General features: G+C 42.5%; 2 protein-coding genes across 4 annotated transcripts; one reads left to right on the plus strand and one right to left on the minus strand.

Moving 5' to 3' along the window:
* The first annotated feature begins 692 nt into the window (after positions 1-692).
* Positions 693-2,688, plus strand: LOC145125052 (protease Do-like 5, chloroplastic). The gene is made up of 8 exons (XM_079060543.1): positions 693-999; positions 1,400-1,546; positions 1,674-1,736; positions 1,829-1,918; positions 1,996-2,118; positions 2,208-2,295; positions 2,379-2,453; positions 2,544-2,688. The coding sequence occupies exons 1-8, from the start codon at positions 739-741 to the stop codon at positions 2,648-2,650; spliced, it is 954 nt and encodes a 317-aa protein (XP_078916669.1). The 5' UTR covers positions 693-738; the 3' UTR covers positions 2,651-2,688.
* Positions 2,689-2,733: 45 nt separating this feature from the next.
* Positions 2,734-3,718, minus strand: LOC145125053 (Small nuclear ribonucleoprotein family protein). 3 transcript variants are annotated; one of them, XM_079060546.1, is made up of 2 exons: positions 3,513-3,718; positions 2,734-3,210 (listed from the first exon to the last, which is right to left on the minus strand). In XM_079060546.1, exon 2 carries the CDS (start codon positions 3,207-3,209, stop codon positions 2,865-2,867), a length of 345 nt encoding a protein of 114 aa, XP_078916672.1. In that variant the 5' UTR covers position 3,210; positions 3,513-3,718; the 3' UTR covers positions 2,734-2,864. The 3 variants fall into 3 exon arrangements, with proteins under 3 accessions (XP_078916672.1, XP_078916671.1, XP_078916670.1); XM_079060545.1 differs by having other exon boundaries at positions 2,734-3,234; XM_079060544.1 differs by having other exon boundaries at positions 2,734-3,221; positions 3,513-3,713.
* Positions 3,719-18,492: the final 14,774 nt, after the last annotated feature.

Consider the following 18,492-nt stretch of genomic DNA (forward strand, 5'->3'; position numbering starts at 1 on the left):
ATCGCATTCCGGTTAGAGCTAAACTGGTGGAAAGGGGGGTGGTGATAGATTCCTTATTGTGTCTTGTGTGTCATAATTCTCAAGAAAGTGTGAACCATTTGTTGCTGCAGTGTTCGGTTGCTGATCAGGTTTGGAGTCAGGTTTGGCATTGGCTTCATTTGGACCTTCCTGTCTTTTCATCTATTCGTGATGTGATGGATTGGGTGGATTCTAGACCAATGGTTCATATGGAACACCCGATTGTTGAGTCGGTGTTCATGGTGGTCATATGGGTGTTTTGGACGTTTCGTAATTCTTTACTTTTTAGTAACAATAAACCTAGAAAAGATAGGCTTTTTGATTCTGTTGTGGATCTTTCTTTTCGTTGGTTTTCGTTTTGGAATTCTAAGGCTCGGATTAACGGGATGATGTGGTTACAAAATCCAATATGGCCTTAATTTGTTCTTTTTTCTAGCTCCTTGCTAGAGGTTTTGTTTATAATTTGATGCTGTTGTTTTAAAAAAAAAAAGGAATGCAATTTTTGATAAATAAAATTGTCTAGAGTAAAAGTTTAAAAAATATTATTTAAGCTCATTAAAAAAATTAACTACATTTTGGTAACAAAATTTATAAGTACACCATGAATTTGGTAATTAAAGAAAAAAAAATAAAACTCTTGAAATATCTCAATTTCTAATATCAAGATATACATTTTTGTTCATTTTAGTCGTTAATTCTTGAATAAAAGTTGCGGGGGCGATGAAGGTGGTGGGTTGCTGTCTCTCCATCCTCAGCCCCATTTCTTCTAACCATCCCCCATCATCACCATCATCATCTTCTTCTTCTTCTTCTTCTTTTCCCCTTCACCCAATTACAAAACGTAGGTCAATACTCTTTACTGCATCAATAGTAGTGGCGTCTTATCTTCAACTATGTCCAAAATCGCCATCTCAATCTGCAATTGCTCAACAACTGGATGAAACTCAGCAGGAAGAAGATCGTGTAGTTCGTCTCTTTGAGGTTTTTTTTCACTCTATTAATTAATGTTTCGTTGCTTTCAATTTTGATTCTGTTTCTTCTCATTTTTGTTCTCGAGTAACTTGCAATGCATCTTTTCAGTGATTTGGGTATTTGCAAAATTTTAGCTCCAAAAATTTTCAATTGTACCAACTCCGTCTAGAATTGCAGATTTGAATGTTCGATTGTTAGCTTAATTTATTGATTCAATCATTCAAACAATGGTGAATTAGTAATTTCTATGCCACATCTCAAAATCAAAATTATTGCAGGAGCTTAATGACTTTTCTCTAAACAATCTGAGGGAGTAATCAGTAATTCTTTCCAAAGATCAAATTAATCCGATAATTTGCTTTTGATACGTATTACATTACAATTACATACATTCATGTGATGATTGTAGGAAACATCACCATCTGTGGTTTTCATCAAAGACCTTGAAATCATCAATAATCCAAATAACACCGATGAAGTAGTAATGGTGGATGATGAGAAAGCAAAAGTTGAAGGGACAGGTTCAGGCTTCATTTGGGATACATTTGGTCACATTGTAGGATATTTGTTTCTACTTTCTACTGTTATATATCATTTCAATCATATTTTTACAAAATAATAATAATAATAATCAAAGAAAACACATTGCTATTTCTTTCATGTAACATTTAAATGTATGTCAGGTGACAAATTATCATGTTGTTGAAAAGTTAGCTACAGATCAAAATGGTAGACAACGTTGTAAGGTTCTCATGCCATTCCCAACAATTATTAAATGAATCACACTTTCTTTTAATTCTTTAATTTATTTTACTTTCCACATGTTTCATTAATACAGATATTCTTAGTTGACAAAAATGGCAACAGCTTATCTAGAGATGGCAAGATTGTTGGTGTTGATCCATCTTGTGATTTAGCTGTTCTAAAGGTGTTAACAATTTTTTTGTTACTTTTTTTTACTCATTTGTTGATATATATATATTTTTTTCATATTTATATTTTCAGGTTGATATTGAAGGGATTGAAGTAAAACCAGTTGATATTGGAAGTGCTCAAAAACTAAATGTGGGACAAAGTTGTTATGCTATTGGGAATCCTTATGGATATGAGAATACATTAACCACTGGAGTAAAACGTTTTCTTATATTTTAATATATAATACATTAATATTATATATTCTTAAAAAAATCGATTAATTTTATAAAAGTGTATATCAGGTAGTAAGTGGGCTGGGAAGAGAGATACCTTCACCAAATGGAGGTGCCATTAGAGGAGCAATTCAAACAGATGCAGCTATTAATTCAGGTAATAAACTCAAATTTAGATCAATAATTTTAATACAAAATTTCAATATTATGTGAAACTTTTTGTTTAATTTTATGATGCAGGAAATTCAGGTGGGCCATTGCTTGATTCTCATGGCCATGTTATCGGTGTCAATACTGCAACTTTTACTAGAAAAGGTATAAAGTATAAGTTAAAAAAAAGGTTTGTAATTTTATTTATTTCATTTAAATAATTGTTATTATTATTATTTGTATAAATTATTGTAGGGTCAGGAATGTCATCTGGTGTCAACTTTGCAATACCAATCGATACTGTGGTTAAGACTGTACCTTACTTGATTGTTTATGGAACTGCCTATCGAGACAGATTTTGATATTTTTATATTTATAATAGCAATGTATTTTGATTCCATTGTATTTCTTCAAATTCATAATTCCATTGTTATAACACAAAAAATATTGAAATACTTCATCATATATAAAAATCAACTACAGAAACTGAATCTCAATTCATTTAATACCATGAACCAAACATGTGAGAGATTTGATTCATTGAAAATAACATTCCACAAAGTATGAATGAAGATTTTACTTTTGAGCTTGAAGGGAGAGGAGTGAGAGGTGTTCATCAATGGAGCAATCAACATGACATGAGATTCTGCAAGATGAAGGGATTAATATCAACCCTAGACCTCTTTGTTCCATGGGAGAAGGAGATGATCTTCTGGTGCTTCGATATTCCACAGCATCTTGAAGAATTATGTTTCCTTGTTTATCCATACAGTAAAATGCTCCCATGAAGAATCTCCCATCACTTACCCCTACCAACATTCGCCTAAACAACAGTTTCTTCACTTGTGAAATGTCCGATTTGCCCTCAAAACATGCGTCTCCTTCTCCTTCTCCTTCTACTGCTTCGTTTGTATTCTCCATTCTGAAAAGTGACTGAAACCACTCGCTGAATGAATTCAAACAAGTAATGAACAAGAAAAGAAACCATACAACAAAAATCCATTTTTTATTCACTAAGGCATATCGTCGAACACCTATTGTGCATCTGCAAATTCCATATCAAAGGATGTGATAATTTATGGAATCACTTTCGGGAAGTGAACATAATCATTTATTAGAGATTCGTATGCAAATCGAAACGAAGTTTTCATTCGGATAACTAGTAATAGCACGAAGAAATAGATTACAAAGACATGAGGATGTGAATAGAGAAGAGCGTATCACCTTAAGCCAAATTAATTGAATCAGGGTAGAAGAACGAAATTACGTTTCCTCAATTCCACCAATACTCTGACGAACTTTGCTGATTTCACATTTAATTCGCTTAATCGAAACACTGAAATTGCTTATGTGGGCAGCGAATAGGCAATTTGGGGAAGTCGATCAGGATCGTCTTCTAGGTTTCAAACTTACAAAAATGATCCTTCCTATTCGTCAAACTTCATTTCAACTCCCCTAACAACTATAAAACAAAGACAAAACTATAAAAATAGTTTTGTGAGTTTTGGTCTAAACTTTCATGTTTTTTTTTTTTTTTTTTTTTTTTTTTTTTGATTGGTGGTCATTTTGATTATATTTTTATGTGGAATTGGTCTCTCTGTTAAACTTAAAAATAATAATATGCCCTTTTAATTTGTTTTTTCTATTTTTTAAAAAAAATCTCTTATTATTATATATATATTAAAGTTATGAAAAGTTTTAACAGTGGCATTTTTTTTTGTCAATTTTGGTCCTCCAACTTACAACATTGACCCTTCATCTTTATGCTTTTGTTCACAAACAACCCTTTCACTTTGGTTTGAATTTTTCATAACCCTCGTCTTTTATTACATATTATTAGTATTTAGTCTTTTGGCAGAAATGGTCCCTCATCATTATTATTATTATTGTTAGACAAAATTACATGATTAGTCCCTGTGGTTTATCAAATTTAACATTCTCTTTTTGGTTTTAAATTAATGTTTTATTTATTAGAAAATATTCACCCAATACCATAAATCCACCCACCATCTGCCATCACCACCACCGCCAAAATTACATAAATGGTCCATATGGTTTACCCATGGTGACAAATTCAGTCTCTACTACCTGAAAAGACCAAATTACCCTCACATTTGAATTTTCATAACCCTCGCCTTTTATTACATATTATTAGTATTTAGTCTTTTGGCAGAAATGGTCCCTCGTCATTATTATTATTATTGTTAGACAAAATTACACGATTAGTCCCTGTGGTTTACCAGATTTAACATTCTCTTTTTGGTTTTAAATTAATGTTTTATTTATTAGAAAATACACACCCAAGACCATAAACCCACCCACCATCTGCCATCACCACCACCACCACCACCGCCAAAATTACATAAATGGTCCATATAGTTTACCCATGGTGACAAATTCAGTCCCTACTACCTGAAAAGACCAAATTACCCTCACATTAACGGACAAAAAGCAACCAACATGCTACTTTACTTTACAAAGCAATACATTCCGACCCCGGCAACGCCGGAGAATCTTTTCTAGTTTAAATATTAATTGTAAAATAAATAAAAAGGGACCTCTCTCTCTCTCTCTCTCTCTCTCTCTCTCTCTCTCTCTCTCGTAATGACGCCATGCCCCAAATGTTCATTATCTTATTCCTCATATTGAAATGTAAAAAGTATAATCTACCATTAAAATGCAGAAAAATACCTAACCGTATAATCCATCATCTTAATTATTCAACCTGCAGTTGGAGCAACAATCGAAAGCTGCTTTAACCATTCAAATGTTCGATGACGTGACGCCCCTCGTTTTCGTTCTCCGGTGATCTTTCTTTCTTCCAACACTTCTAATACTTTCGAATTCTGTAACTGGATAATCTTTTCTTCTTTTGTCATAATCTTCTTCAGTACTGTACTTTAGATTGAATCTGCAGAGCATTTACACCCACTAAAAAACAATCTTTGTTTCTTCTTTGTGTTCTTCTAGTGTATCTGGTTTTGAGTTTGATTCTAATTTTGTTCAATGGTGATGTTTATACTATTGCTAGTATTGTTACTGTTGCTGTTATGGCTTCCGAATCTTTTGCTTCGATTGTCTAGATCCAATAACCCGATTTATTGTGGTTTCAACAACCCCGCCTGTAAAAAGCTCAATAACGATGAGGTTTTATGGCTAGAATGGGAAAACAACTGATGCTTGTGGTGTGGTGATGATATCGTGTTGGTGATGATGAAGAAGTTGTTGGTGAAGGATTTTGAATAACAAAATGGGGGTGGGTGTTCTGATGAAAAGCAACGGGGAGAGAGAGAGAGAGAGAGAGAGAGAGAGGTGTGGCCTTATATTTTAATTTAATAAAGCATTAAATTAAATAGACAAAAGATATATATATATATATATATATATATATATATATATATATATATATATATATATATATATATATATATATATATATCAAGATGGCATATTATCTATTTCAGTTTAGTGAGGGACCAAAACCACAACCAAAGTAGCTCAAAATGACTACCAATCCAAAAAAATCGAGGTTTGGACCAAACCTCGAAAAAATGCATACCATAGGGACCATTTATACAATTTTGTCTAAAACTAATTAATCCACCCAAATTCAAGTAATGGTACATCGGGTAAAACTTCGTTGTTTCTAACCAAAGAAAATTATAAAAATGGTATATGTGGTATAGTGTAATAGGCATATATAGTCCAACTTCAAGAAAATGGACAAATTCGGTCATTGTGTTTTGTCGATATTACATGGATCGTCCCTGAGCCGTTAAGGCTAACTTTTTTTTAAAAGACAAAGTTACCCTTCGACCAAACCAATAAATATAATATACTATAAGGACCAAATTTGTAATAGCAAACAAAATTATAAACCCAACCTAACATATTATATGCGTTTTACCCTTTGAATTGAAGATGAAGATGAATCAGCCGAATTTGGGTAGTTGTAGGTTCCATTTGTTTCATTTCCTAAGGTTTAGCCACCTTACCTTAATGTTTATCTATTGTCTAGTATAATTCCTTTCATCTTCACATATGGTCGCCGAAAATGGAAACTCAAATTCAACTTCAACCTAACAAAATGGCATGTTGTTTACCAGTGTCCAAATTGAGGCCTAAATACTTGCTTTCTAAAACACAGAAAGCCTTTCTAGAGCATCATTAATTCTTATTTTAATCTAATGGCTTGTACAAAGCAGTCGAAAACAAAGTCCACTAGAGGAAAGGCTATGAGGAAACAATTGGCCACCAAGGTGGCAAGGAAGTCAACACCAGCTATTGGTGGAGTGAAAAAGCCACACATATTCAAACCTAGAATAGTGATATCACAAAACTTTTGATCAGGAACTTCCGTTTTAGAGACTTTCGAGATGTCAAGACTAGTTTGCGATGCAATTCCAGAGCGTCGTCGTAGCTGCCATCTAGGAGGTTGAATGGAGATTAAATCAAGTGTCAATATTATCATTGATGGCTTAACCACTTCGTCTTACTTGTGTCTCCGGCGATGACTCATATAGGAGTAGAATAATCAGATCATGAATGATGTCGATTCCGATAGAAACATGATGATGTTAAATTGCTAATCACCTGAAACTCCCTGGTGCCCTTCATCTTCGATGACAGTTTTGGCGGCATTCTGGAGACCTAAATAATCGATTAGGGATTGGACTCTTAACTTTTTCTTCGATTTCGACAACCGTTTTTCTCCAATCGCTAGAGCACCACCTAAATGCTTGGTTTCAGTTTTTCTAGCTAAGCTACAAAGAGAATGGGTAGTGCATGGATTGCTTGGCCATTGTTGACGATGGTTTTGTGTGTGCATATGGTCAACAAACGATTCCCCAAAGGCGGCCTGCCTGTTAAATTTCCAAAAAGGATACCGCTTTAAGCCTTTAACCAATGTTTACCGTTAAAACAATATAGTTTTTTTTTTTTTATTAATAAATTATCTCAATTTTGATGTAGAGTTTCTAGAGTACTTACATAAATGGCCCCTAAGGTTTTGGAAAATAAATATTAAAAAAATGAAAATAAAAAAGGGTAAAAAAAATCATTTTATAGTCACTTAATTGCCTTTAGTGTTAACTTTAACAACGTACGGACGATCCATGTAATATCAACAAATACAAGGACCGAATTTGTCTATTTTTTAAAGTTGGACTATATATGTTTGTTATACCATACCACAAGGACATTTTTGTAATTTTCTCTTCTTACCAAATAAAAGAAAGATATTTGGGTTCCTTGAGAAAACTTTTTAATAGACTTTGTATATTATAGACAAAAATATAAAAAATATATGCACACAACAAACTCAAACCAAAGTATAGCAAAGTAATTGATAAGAATATATGCACACCCTACATTCCTTTTGGGTCGGGCATGTTATATGATAATTTGAAATGATAAAAATATGTGGTGGTTGAGATATATATCAAAAGCACTTTTGATCAAGTCTATTGTCAGAAACCCGAGTACTTTGAATTTTATTGGATTATTTTCCAAATGAGATTTTAAATAAATGAGTGTAGGATTTGGATTATTTTCCAAATGAGATCCTTTGAATCATCATTCGAAATTCGAAAAGGACTGCAAATTTTTTTTTAAATAACAAATTTAATCTACTCCTAAACTACTCATAATTACACCAATGTCCTGTTGGAAATTATAGATGAAATATTACAAGTTGCAAGTTTCCTCTATCCCACATTGGTGGGGGGAAAAACCTTTTGTGAGCTTATAAACCGTTTCCCTTGATAGACCTTTAAATGCTTTAGTGGATCAAAGGAATTGACCAAGCCCACACATGCGTGCCTAGCCTAGCTTAGCACTAGCCGACACCACGAGTGCGCGAAATGGCACGATTTAGGCGCACTTGGCACTTGGCAGGATCCATCGGTCGCTGGAAGCTGAGGAGCTTTTATTTTTGGCAAAGTTCGGGTTAAGTCGGTTTGGCACTTTGTTGCCTCCTAGGGTTTCGATACCTATAAATACAACTCCTAAGGAGTCGTATTCTACACACGAAAATTCAAGGCTCTCTTAGTATTCTTGGCGATTTCTTTCTGGTTTCTCAATATTCACTTCGCGTTTATTGTTTTTCCATTGCTATTGGAAACTCGATAAATCTAAATTAAATCCTAGGGTTTTACTCTATTGCTTATAGCCGATAGAAGCGAAGTAAAAAACTGTAAGGATAGGTGTACGATCCGTGCAGTTATTCTATATTCAAGATCAGTCGTTAACAGGTCGGTTTTACCTTATTGTCTCGTGATGACGTGCCTAAGACGGCACGACAGAATCGCGCCTAGCCAAAACGCTAAGCGTTCCAGCCGGGCTAAGCCCAGCAGGCTCAGCACCCGCCAGCGCCTCTGGGGACAAGATGCCCAGGCGAAGGGCTCGCGCCCGCTGAAGAACGCTCCCAGCTCCAAGACAAAAGAGACAATCAGAGGACAAACAGTGGATCAGACCATTACCGCCAGAGCCAATAAGAGCGCCCTGACGGTTGAAGGCGCACGATCCTCCAATCAGCGCCTCTGATCTTGTCTCCCCAAAAAGCGATCCTGTCTAGTACGGACTGGGCAGGAGCGCTAGGTATAAAAGGATGCACCCTCGGACTCACGAGGTAAGCTCTTCTCTCCAAAAGAAGACACCAAAAACCCTAGATATCTCCTAACTTGACCGTCGGAGCGTTCTTCCGGGAGCACCCTCCCGGGAAGCGGCTGACGGCTTCTCTTTCTTGTGATCTTGCAGGGATAACGAGTAATCTGATCCACCAGTGTTAATCCACCTGAAAGCCAGGTCACATCATTTGGCGCCATCCGTTTGTGAGACGAAGAACACAAACTAAAAGCAAAAGATTGAAGAATCAATGGCGTCCGACGGCAGCGATGGACGCGACGGCTCTCAGGCTAGTCCCATACGCTCCATGGCAACGTTGGACGAAACACCGCCGCCCACGACGGACAACAGAGCACCCCTAGGTGAGGGAAGCTCTACGATAATCACCAACACCGCCTCGCAACCGGCAACTCACCAACTGAGAACAACTCCGGCGGGGCCACTCTTAACCACATCCCTTCAGATGTCGCTATTCTTTGTACCACCAACGCAGCAATCACCATCGGTCCACCCAGCGATGCTACCACCAAGCCAAGTTTTCAACAGCCAACCGCCGTTTATAGTGATACCGTTCAACCAAGTGACGGGTGGTTTAGGCCCAGTGCTTTCTCTACCCCCACTGGCGCAGACTATGGTGGCTCATACGCCACCTATCTACTCGATGGCAGGCACGTGGGCCGGACCGACCATTGCCTCCAACCATAACCTCCAGCAGGCCTCGACAATCAACCCCTTAACACCAATACACTCTTTCCCCTCCGGATATCCTCTCCAGTTTCCATTTCAACAGCACTCCTTTTACGGACCAACTCCGGGCTTTCATGCATCGTCGTCATGCGATTTAAGCCTCCAACACCAGTCACAAGGCACACCAGTCGTCCCAACCCAAGACTGCCTTTCTCGCAGCGTTACATTCCCGTTTGTCAAAGAGTTGCTAGACTACGAAATATCGAACACAGCCAAACTGCCAACGCTCAAAACCTATAATGGCACTACCGACCCGGACAGCCACATCGACACGTATGAGTGGACAATGACGTCTCTGAAGCTTGATGAGAGGTTCTGGTGCACATATTTCCCGACGACTCTCGATGGCAATGCAGGCACATGGTTCAAGACGTTACGTCCAAGCAGCATCTCCAAGCTCAACTTAAATACTTATTCCTCACCAACTTCATGCAGCTACGAAGTACAAAGGAGATTCTCATTCTATAATAGGTTGTAAGCAAAAGGAGGGTGAAACCGTGCGAGAATATTTCACCCGGTTCATAAACGCCACGTTAGATGTGCCGGGACACGACAAAGGGCTTATAGCTGGCGCTTTCACATGGGGCCTTTTACCAGGTCCCTTGTCACAAAAGCTTATGGGTAAGAAACCCCAAACAAGGGTCGAGTTAAAGGAGAGGGTAGAACGATATCTCAGGCAGGAAGAAGGCGAGGCAGCAAAACAGGCATACCTAAATGCCATGACGACCAAATGTCATAACCCAAGTCACACGGACTTTCGAGGAGCAAGTAGGCACTTTGGCCAGGCAAGGAGGCCTTAGGCGAGGTTTCGCCCATTCGATAGAGACGACAGACGGAGTCGTCGACCAGAGGTGTATGCGGTATCAGAGAAACAACAGCCAACCAAGTCACCCAAGAGCCGGTATTGCGAGTACCACAAAAGCAAGACACACGATACGACTAATTGTTCGGTACTCAAGAAAGAAATGGAGGAAAAGCAGCTCAAAGGAGACTTGGTGGAAATAGCACGAAGCTTGCGCGCCAAGTTTGACGCCGAGAACGCCAAGAACGTGCCTCGAGAAGGAGTTCAACCCAAGGAAATATTCATGTTACGTAACAAAAGAAGTAGGGAAACACAGCCGCCGAACTATTGGATCCCCGGGCCCCCGGCGCGGACGCTCACGTTTTTTGCGCAAGACCCTCGTCCTGAGGGATGAAGAGGTGATAACCCATTGGTAATCCAGGCCTCCATCAAAGATGTGACCATACACAGAGTGTATGTCGACACAGGGAGTTCAGCAGACATAATCTATGAGCACTGTTTTTGACTTCTCCCAGATCGATGGAAGGACAACCTGAGACCCACGGCGGGGCGGCTGGTCGGATTCACCGGCCACAGCCTGTGGCCGCTGGGCACGATTCACCCCCCCTAACAATCACCAGCCACGATAAGCAACGAAAGAAGACGGTCCTGATCGACTTCGTGGTCATCCGACATTCGGCAGAGCACAACATCATCTTGGGTAGAACGACCCTCCTAAAGCTAGGAGCGGTCTCGTCGACTATGCATGGAATCTTGAAATTCGATACTCCGGCAGGTCCAGCCACAGTACTCGCCACCCCTCCCAGAGAATTGCAGTGCTTTACGGTAATGAAGCCAGCAGAGATGACTAAAGAAACAAAGAAGCCACGACGAGATCCGGCGAAAGGAAAGGAATTAATCAACGAGGAATACCCTGATCAGCCGATCAGCATTGGTCATAACCTCCCAGGTCACGTGAGGGAGGCAGTAGCCGACCTAATCAAACGGTACAAATACATATTTGCATGGACTCCCACAGACATGGTGGGGGTAGATAGGAAGGTCATTGAGCATAAACTGGCAATCAAGCCAGGGACAAAGGAAGTGAAGCAGAAGAGAAGGGTCCAAGGAGGGGACCGCAACAGGGCAATTAATGTAGAGGTGGCTAAGCTGGCGGAGGCCGGAATAGTAAGGGAAGCGGTTTTCCCAACTTGGATCGCTAATCCGGTTATGGTGCGCAAGTAGGACGGGTCATGGCGTATGTGTATTGACTTCTCAGACTCGAACAAAGCGTGTCCCAAGGACTGCTACCCCCTCCCGGAGATCGACCAGAAAGTGGAATCGCTGCAAGGGTTCAAGCTGAAGTGTTTCCTAGATGCATATAAGGGGTATCATCAGATTCTGATGAGCGAGCAGGATGAAGAGAAAACGGCTTTCTACACGGATCATGGCACCTTTTGTTACACCAAGATGCCTTTTGGTTTGAAGAACGCGGGTGCCACGTACCAGCGCCTGGTCGACTCGATCTTCGCTGAGCAAATTGGGAGGAATATCGAAGTGTATGTCGACGATATGGTGATTAAGAGCTCCCATGAAAGCAAAATGTTGCAGGAGATCGAGGAGACTTTTCGTACACTAGAAAGGGTCAAAATGAAATTGAATCTGGCTAAATGCACATTCAGGGTAGAAGAAGGACAGTTCTTGGGATACTATGTTACCAAACATTGCATCCAGCCTAGCCCAGTTAAAGTGGACGAGTTTATGGAGACACCACCCCCAGGCACTCTCAGGGACGCACAGGGTTTGAATGGGAAGCTCACGGCTCTGAGTAGATTCATCTCGAAATCCGCTGACAAGGCCATGCCACTATTTCATACACTGAAGGGTTGTATTGAAAAGAACAACTTTCAATGGACAGCCGCAGCGGAAGAAGCGCTCCAGAAGATTAAGGAAGCACTACACAAGCTACCTACACTGGCCAGCCCCGTCCCGGGGGAAACACTGCAAATGTACCTCTCGACCTCAAACGAGGCGATATCCTCGGTGTTGACCGTAGAAAGGGAAGGAGAGCAGAAGCCGGTATATTTTGTGAGTAGGGCATTACAGGGTCCTGAACTCAATTATCCCACCCTGGAAAAACTGGTCCTGACACTCATTTACGCGGCGCGACGTTTGAGGCGCTACTTCCAGGCGTACCAAATAGAGGTGCTAACAAATTGCCCCATCAAACAGATATTGCTCAAGCCAGAAACATCGGGCCGGCTAGCAAAATGGGCGATCAAGCTGGGGGAGCATGATATAAGCTATCGTCCAAGGACAAGCATTAAGGGACAAGCACTGGCTGATTTCTTGCTCGAAATTCCAGATGAAGGAAACTTAGCCAAGGAAGGAATCTGGGCGGTAGAGGAAGTCCCAGCCAACGACCACTCGTGGACGCTATACACCGATGGGGCGTCCAGCAGGGAAGGCTCGGGTGCAGGCTTAATCTTGACTAGCCCAGAGGGAGAGGAAGTGACCTACGCTCTTCGGTTCGACTTCCACACCTCGAATAACGAGGCGGAGTACGAAGCCTTGCTCGCAGGGTTGCGCTTAGCCAAGCAAATGGGGGCGAAGGCTGTGACAGCCCTGACAGATTCGAGGTTAGCCGCGAACCAAATTAACGGAAGTTTTGAGGCAAGAGATAAGAGAATGGAGAGATATGTGAGAATGGTGAGAAAACTGATCCAGTCCTTCAGAAAGTTCACGATCAAGCAAATACCTCGGAGCGAGAATAAAAGGGCAGACGCTTTAAGCAAGTTGGCATCCACATGTTTCGATCATCTATCGAAGAAGGTTTTGGTAGAAGTACTCAGGGAAAGGAGTACAGATGAGTAGCAGGTGAATACCTTGACAACTACCGGGCCCACATGGATGACACCATTTATGGAATATTTGCAAAGGGGAGTGTTACCAGACGACCACAGTGAAGCCAGGAAGATACGAATAAAGGCGCCCTCATATGCATTGATAAACGGGGAGCTGTATCGAAAAGGGTTCACGGCACCATGGTTGAAATGCGTAGATCAGGCTAGAGGGATGGAGGCGCTACAGGAGGTGCACGTAGGTCAGGCGGGCACGCACGACGGAGCCAGGGCTTTAACGGGTAAAGTGCTCCGGATGGGGATATATTGGCCCACTGTACACCAAGAGGCGCTGGGAGTGACTAGGAAGTGTGGGGAATGCCAGTCTTACGCTCCAGTTCAAGCAAACCCGCCAGTACCACTGCAGAACATATCCAGCCCATGGCCATTCTACCAATGGGGCATAGACATTGTAGGCCCATTCCCAGAGGCACCTGGAAAGCTGAAGTACATGGTGGTGGCGGTGGACTACTTCACAAAGTGGATTGAAGCAGAACCGCTAGCGTGTATATTAGGAAGACACATGATAAAGTTTGTATGGAAAAATATCATGACAAGGTTTGGAACACCTAAGGTGCTCGTCAGTGACAATGACCTACAATTTGCTGAAAATCCTTTCAGAGAATGGTGCGCCGGTAAAGGGATAAGTCAGTGGTTCACATCAGTGGCGCACCCACAGGCTAATGGACAAACAGAAGTGTCCAATCGAACCATTGTGAACGGCATCAAGAAACGGTTGGGTAAGGCAAAGGGGAATTGGGCAGAGGAGTTACCGGCAGTACTCTGGTCGTACAGAACCACTCCACGAACAAGCACACGGGAGACCCCATTCGGCCTAACATACGGGACGGAGGCTGTACTTCCATTAGAAATAGATGTTGGCACGTTGAGAGCGGTCAATGCGGATGAAGAAAGCAATGCCCAAGACCTAAGATTGAATCTGGACGTCCTCGAAGAGAGACGCGAGAAGTCGGAGATACGCCAAGCTGCGTACAAACGTGTAACAGAAAGATATTACAATCAGAGGGTGAAGGAGAAGGCATTCAGAGTAGGCGAGTATGTGCTGAGAAAAAATGAGGCAAGTCGAGCCCAACCCCAAGGCAAGCTGGGCCCAGTATGGGAGGGCCCGTACAAGATTATAGAAGCGAATAGGAACGGCGCGTATATATTGGAAACAGCGGAAGGGAGGCGGATACCAAGAACATGGAACGCCAGAAACTTGAAGAAAATTTTCTTTTAAGGGCAAAATGGCAAATAGCCCTAGCTGTCCACCGTCGTACTTAGCATATCACATTTTTAAGTACTTAGTGTACTTGATTTCATGCTCAGAGACATGATTCTCATACTTAGTGTATTGGAGCCCATAGTTAATGTAATCGAATGATTGATATGCTAAATTTTAATACTCAGTGTATTAAATCTTGAAGCGACTGAATACCTAAAACATTGATTTTTATTGTTGGGTGCTTAGAGAACCCAGCCGTGACACTTAGCGTGTCAATACTAATGTGGGCAAAATAAAATGCTTAGCGCATCAAAATACCATTAGAAGAAAGCAATGCTTAGAGCATGCAACGGGACACCCGGTACACCAAAACGTTTTTACATACAATCAAAAGAGTAAATTTCTAGCAAAACCCATACATCACGTGTCCAGATCAAAACAAGAAAGAGCATCTTTGTTTTCACAGTAGAGCATGCAAAGGAAACTAAAACAACCATAGAGAATATTTTCACGCCCCAGGAGGGGTAGCACACGATGCCAGAGCATCTTTGTTTTCATCACCATTGTGTCCATCGCCAACAACCATCTCCACCACCACATTCTCATCACCCACCCTAATGTCACGGTCACCGTCATCCTCAATACCCTGTCCACCCTGACCAGCATCACCTTCGATCACCTGCATATTTTCATCGCCTCGAACCACCATACCCTCAGGGGTACCTTCTGAACCAGAGAAAGAACACAACTCCCGGAGGCCCCCAATATCCAAATCTCCCAAACCCAACAAAGATGCATGATCCATACTCGCAAACGACAACAGAGCATCATTCACGCTAACCATCGGACCAGTAGAAGGAAGACGAGCACCAGCATCATCAGACCCAGCTCCAGCGGTTACCTTTTGAACGAATTCAATCCCAGCCACAAAAGCAGCATGTCGAATGAGACTTATAGCATTCGTGAAATTCGGATGCTCAATCAACTTATCCACAATACGAACAACACCCACACGCACAAACCAATCCAAATCTCGGCGAGAAGCACCCGCATCTGCTTGCAAAGAAGAGATTAACTTGTCACGATCAACAGAATCGCGCTCAAGACTTTCCACTTGAATCATTAAACCTTCATTCACTTGATTAAGGGAGTCGACCTTGGCCTCCAAAGCGGCCCTAGCTTCGCCAAGGATAGCCTTCTCAGATACAAGGAGCTGACACTTTTGTTCAGCTAGTTGGAGGTCTTCACCAAGCTCGCCAACGCGACGCTCCATCCCTACCACGTGCGACTCGCATATGGAATGGGTGGCCTCCATCTCGCTAAGGGAGTGGATGCGTCGGGAGCCGACAACAAGGTAAAACATAGCTTGCGCGGCGGCGTAAGCCATATTGTGGGCAAGAGCAGGATTACCCATAGCCTCCATGTTACTAACTGCAGCAGGAGGAAAAGCATGGCGAGAGAACTCCAGAGCTTTGGCACGAACAGATAATCGGTAGTGATTGTGGAGACTCCACGAAGGGGCAAAGACAGGGGGCCTGGCAGAACTCTCCCCAATAACACCACCCAGAGGGAGTGACGCCTGGCCGGGATCACTAGAGTCCTTGACAGGAGAAAGCTTCGGAGGGAGAAACGGAACACTCGGAACAGGTAAAGGAGAGATAGACAAAACAACGGGCTGATCACGCGCCCCATGGATCCCCTCGGACTGTTGCGCGTCTTCATCGGGGATCACAACCACGCCGGTTGGCATGGAAGCCATAGAAATCAACAGGCAGGAAAAGCTACGCCTGGTCTGAATTCTTTTGGCAACAGTAGGTGCGCCGGAGATCGGCTCACCCATGGCCAAGACGGATTTTCTTTTCGCCTGCATACGCCGAACATCAGCAATGATACCCTCTTTGCTATCCTCGCTACTCTCCATGGAAGAGGAGAGGGTACTACCCAGAGGCATGACAACCAAAATAGGGCGAGCATGGAAGGGATTCGTCTCCGACGCCGACTCGCCTGTAGGGGAAGTAGAAGGAGCAGCAGTCAAAGCAAACTGGACCAACCGGTGAGGTGGAGGGAGCCGGTCAACCAGATCCACCTCGTGGTACTCCAACTTGCCCCGGTAGCGTTTCCGGAGAACCTCATCCATAGACAAAGAAGACTCAGCACCTGGGAAGGACAGAACACGAAGTATCAGAAAAAAAAAAGAGAAGAGGGGGAACAAAAAGAGGAAAGGAGAAAGCCAAGCAAAGCACTTACCGTCAACAATGCAGAAGAACGCCGCCATTTTGCCACGCCGCCTCCAAGAGGGACTCATCCCTACACCAGAAAGGAGGGCCTCAGAGTAGTCCTCAGGAGATACTTGGACGCTCTTAAGGTAATCAGCAACGCCCTGGTTGTGGGGGGAAAAGCTTAGGGATGGTATCAGCAAAAGTATTCGCACGATACCGACCACTCCCAACCAGTTCTTGATTCACCCATAGCCACTTATCCTGCCAGTTCTTGGGGGTTCGTCCGTCGGGAACTAAAGCATCCCCCCCCCCCCCGTCGGACTGAAAATGTGCATTTATCTCCGGTGACGCAGAATCTGAAGAAATACTTAAACACAAAGTAATCGGGAAGATAACCATTGGCCCTGCAGATCATCTCGAATGGTACCACTTTGTTAACGGCATTCGGGGTCAGCATCTGCAAACTACAGCCATCTTTCTGCAGAACCTCTTCCTGAAAGTCCGTCAACGGGAAGTGGATGCCGGCGTCTAGGGTTTTCAAATAAACCCCAAATTTGCCAGGAGGGGGGGATGAGATGCTAGAACCCGAAGAAGGAAATTCCACACCCTCCACAGATGACAAGCCATACAAAATTTCAAGCTGGCGGTATTCAGCGGCGGAGGGAACGGTACCAGGAAGACTCGCCATAAAGAAGAAAAAAAGAAAACTCAGAGAAAGGAAGACGAAGAAGGATAAAGGAAGGGTGAAGGCGAAAAGGAAACCCTATAAGTGTTTTTATAAAGGAACAGAAAGGGCGGGGCATTTAAAATGTCTGACACGATGACGTAACTGCCAGCCATCATGCGCAGTCACGTCGCCATTAAGAACGGAACGGCGGGTAAAGAAAAACCAACACATGTAAGCTAGTTAAGCCCGGAACACCGTAACTAGCGCTGCAACGCTACGGCTACCGGACTGGGGGACTTGATGACGTGCCTAAGACGGCACGACAGAATCGCGCCTAGCCAAAATGCTAAGCGTTCCAGCCGGGCTAAGCCCAGCAGGCTCAGCGCCCGCCAGCGCCTCTGGGGACAGGATGCCCAGGCGAAGGGCTTGCGCCCGCTAGAGAACGCTCCCAGCTCCAAGACAAAAGAGAAAATCAGGGGAAAAACAGTGGATCAGACCATTACCGCCAGAGCCAATAAGAGCGCCCTGACGGTTGAAGGCGCACGATCCTCCAATCAGCGGCTCTAATCTTGTCTCCCCAAAAAGCGATCCTGTCTAGTACGGACTGGGCAGGAGCGCTAGGTATAAAAGGATGCACCCTCAAACTCACGAGGTAAGCTCTTCTCTCCAAAAGAAGACACCAAAAACCTTAGATATCTCCTAACTTGACCGTCGGAGCGTTCTTCCGGGAGCACCCTCCCGGGAAGCGGCTGGCGGCTTCTCTTTCTTGTGATCTTGCAGGGATAACGAGTAATCTGATCCATCAGTGTTAATCCACCTGAAATCCAGGTCACATCATCTTGCGTTTACTTTCGTCCAATTACAGGACACTCTTCTTCTACCTTTCTTATAATCTGGTCTAATCGAGAAGGATTGATCTGGTTTCTGGACAAAACTTGGCAACCATATTAATAATAATTGGATTTATTATTTGCAACTAATCGACATATAATTCTCAATATTATTTGTTGGTTTCCTTGCGTGTCTATTGGTTCTGATTTA

This window comes from Lactuca virosa, chromosome 7 (assembly GCF_052849685.1).
Source record: "Lactuca virosa cultivar CGN04683 chromosome 7, Lactuca_virosa_CGN04683_v6, whole genome shotgun sequence".
Lineage (NCBI taxonomy): Eukaryota > Viridiplantae > Streptophyta > Magnoliopsida > Asterales > Asteraceae > Lactuca > Lactuca virosa.

Bases quoted from the DNA above. Each gene is read 5' to 3' on its own strand.
- LOC145125052 (XM_079060543.1), top strand. From the start codon at position 739: ATGAAGGTGGTGGGTTGCTGTCTCTCCATCCTCAGCCCCATTTCTTCT. The intron at 2,296-2,378 runs GTAATAAACTCA...TTTATGATGCAG, and splicing joins AGATGCAGCTATTAATTCAG to GAAATTCAGGTGGGCCATTG. The intron at 2,454-2,543 runs GTATAAAGTATA...AAATTATTGTAG, and splicing joins TGCAACTTTTACTAGAAAAG to GGTCAGGAATGTCATCTGGT.
- LOC145125053 (XM_079060546.1), bottom strand. From the start codon at position 3,209: ATGGAGAATACAAACGAAGCAGTAGAAGGAGAAGGAGAAGGAGACGCA.